The following is a 2,609-nucleotide window of genomic DNA, read 5'->3' as shown; positions in this document are numbered from 1 at the left end:
TGTACAAATACTCAAACATTTATGATACATAGTAAGTGTTCTTTATGTTTCCACCTACTAATTCAGGTGCTACAAATTCTTAATACTTTAAAATATGTGAGGTATGGCCTTGTGACTCATCTTACTCAAGAAAGTTATAATTAGGTTATCTACTTAGAGACTCTTATTTACTCAATAGTTTGATGAATGGTACATTTAAGTATTTTTTCACATGTGTATCTCATAATTGAGCATCGTAACTTTCTATCTTACTAAACAAATAATTTAGATTGATTATCCGCATTTTGAATTAGGTTGAGTATTACTAAAATAAACGTTCTTGAATTCAACAAGTTCTTGATAATGCTTGATGTGTTCTTAAAAATAGAAAAATATTGATACAAGCATTCTTTTATGCATCATTCTCAAGTATCATACCTCCCTCCCTACTTTTAATGCTTAATAAACAAAAAATCTAGCTTGATTGTCCACTTTAAAAATCTTGTCTCTAATTTCTTTAATAAGTTCATGCATCTCAAGAAGTATTGTTGATACAAACGTTTGATGTGTACAAGCAAATCTGTACACATATGCATATTCAATTTGTATATGAGTTCATTGATAAAATTTGGTCAAAGTTAAACAAAGTCGAAATTCTTGGGCAAATTGTAAATGTTGGCCATTAATTAAGGGCAATCCATACAAAGTGGTAGTGGGGCAACCAATGGCAGATCTCATGTCCATCTCCTGGAGTTGTATTTAACACAGTGAAAGCTGGGTGATGAGGATTCCAAAGTGTGGTGTTGTGATGACACACGACTAAGGCATCTCCATGGGTGCCTTTGAATGACACGCTAAGGACAGAGGCCCATCTGATTGAGTGGCAACTGTAGACAAGGTAAGGGTATGGAAGGTTATGACATGCTACTATCTTGTTGGTGCTTGATGCATGGAAGAGCTCCACTATCTTTCCAATTTGGAGGAGGTGGCTACTAGGATGGGCTTTGATGTTTGTGTTGTTAGTGCTGGTTGTATCATGAGGTGTGATGGTGTGGTTAGGTGTAATTATGGAGGTGGAGAAGATTGCCACACGGGTGCCAATGGTGGAGGTGACAAAGTCAACCATGGACTCGATGGATGCATGGCAACTACGGGGCTCGTGGTGGAGGGCGGTGGGGGGAGGGTGGCAAAGGCGGAGGGTTTGGTGCATGGCACTTGCGAGGCGAGGGTGGATGGGGCCTCGATTATTGCTGGTAAGCATGCGGAGGGACCGCAGGAAGGAGGGTCGGTCGAGGGGCAGGCGGGCTTCCAAGGCACGAGGCAAGAAAGAAGGAGAAGAAGCAGCGGGGTGGTGGCGGCCGCCGCCATAATTAGTAAGCAGCAGCAGCTCGTTATGGAGGCTCGGCACGGGGACCGTCTCCCGAGGCCGCAGCGCCGCACGTGCGAAGAAGACGGCGGGCGGACCCCGCGGGCCACCGGGCCTCGCGCAGGCCTTGCGGTACTCGTAGAAGAAGTGCAGGACGCACGTGCTGGCCGTGGGGCTCCGCACGTGCCCGAGGTTGGCCTCTGCGCAGACCGTGACGTCGAAGGGCGCGCACAGGCACAGGCTGTAGGAAGAGGCTCCTGCCACGCACACCAGAGACGCCTCCATCTCCTCCCGGCTTGTCAGCCGGGGTGCCAGCTCCTCTATCGCAGGTGGGGCGCCCACGTGCGGCAGCTTCATATCCCAGTAAGCTCGCCAGTCCATGTATGATGATGATGCTGCTGCTGCTGCTGCTGCTGCATCACCGTCCACGCCTTGAGCCTGCACATTACGTAGACGCAAGATTTTAAGGTCAGGCTTCCAAAATGAGGTTATTACAAGCTTTAATACTAGCCTGTGATACAATAAATCGACTGCAACCACATACACAGCTACATAAAATATAGGCCCTTCATTCAAGGAATAATTGTACTAGACAGCCATGGCAGCCGCTGCACTTACAACGAGAAGAAGGCACGTTGCCAGGCATGCAAGAGCAGCAGCTGGCTTAATTGGCATCATCGTGGAAAGGCGGGGGAAGAATTATATACTCTGATCGGATGTGGAATAGATAATTATCATGCAGTGCATATTAGAACTGAGGCTAGCGTATACCTTTATAAATGGAGAGCTTTCAGGCTCTCTCCATTTCTTCTTGGTTTCTTCCCCCCCTTCTCGGTGTTGTATCCGCAACCGTCTAACTTTCCAATCGTTTAAGGTAGAATTCTCATCAACTTTACAGGTAATCCTACACCACACCTAAGCGCATTTCAAGAAATTCGTCCTCAATATTCATAACTTAGACATGCCTAGTCTTTATTTAAAAACAAAACCTTACCTAATTTCAAAATTGATAAACTTACTTGAGTAAAGGTAGGTCTATCCAAGTTAAAAATTGTAAAAGTAGGTATATTCTAATTATGTTTTGTGTTGAAAAGCCATTCAAAGCCTTGCACGAGAGCTATAGATGTTAAGGCTGCAAGTTTTCATCAATTCTCAAAAATCTTTTACCTAGATAATGCTAGGACTTGGACCCACTCTAGTTCAAATTAGTTTGCTCCAATATCTATTTTGACTTTCACTTCAATCTAATTGTCTATGATATCAA

The 2,609-nt window shown here is 44.4% G+C and overlaps 1 protein-coding gene across 1 annotated transcript; it reads right to left on the bottom strand.

Annotated features, from left to right (window-relative positions):
• Nucleotides 1-618: 618 nt before the first annotated feature.
• LOC148019325 (BURP domain-containing protein 16-like) lies at nt 619-2,110 on the bottom strand. The gene is made up of 2 exons (XM_087701397.1): nt 1,964-2,110; nt 619-1,783 (listed from the first exon to the last, which is right to left on the bottom strand). The coding sequence occupies exons 1-2, from the start codon at nt 2,021-2,023 to the stop codon at nt 662-664; spliced, it is 1,182 nt and encodes a 393-aa protein (XP_087557523.1). The 5' UTR covers nt 2,024-2,110; the 3' UTR covers nt 619-661.
• Between the last annotated feature and the right edge of the window lie 499 nt (nt 2,111-2,609).

Source organism: Lygodium microphyllum, chromosome 20 (assembly GCF_053477565.2).
Source record: "Lygodium microphyllum isolate KBCC chromosome 20, Lygodium_microphyllum_v1.1.10, whole genome shotgun sequence".
NCBI classification, from domain to species: domain Eukaryota; kingdom Viridiplantae; phylum Streptophyta; class Polypodiopsida; order Schizaeales; family Lygodiaceae; genus Lygodium; species Lygodium microphyllum.
The sequence above is the reverse complement of the archived record's forward strand: the minus strand, read 5'-3'. Positions and strand labels throughout refer to the sequence as shown.

What these genes read in the sequence shown, in the direction of transcription:
- LOC148019325 (XM_087701397.1), bottom strand. Translation starts at nt 2,023, where the DNA reads ATGATGCCAATTAAGCCAGCTGCTGCTCTTGCATGCCTGGCAACGTGC. An exon ending in CAACGTGCCTTCTTCTCGTT is followed by an intron (nt 1,784 to 1,963) that starts GTAAGTGCAGCG and finishes CGTAATGTGCAG; the next exon opens with GCTCAAGGCGTGGACGGTGA.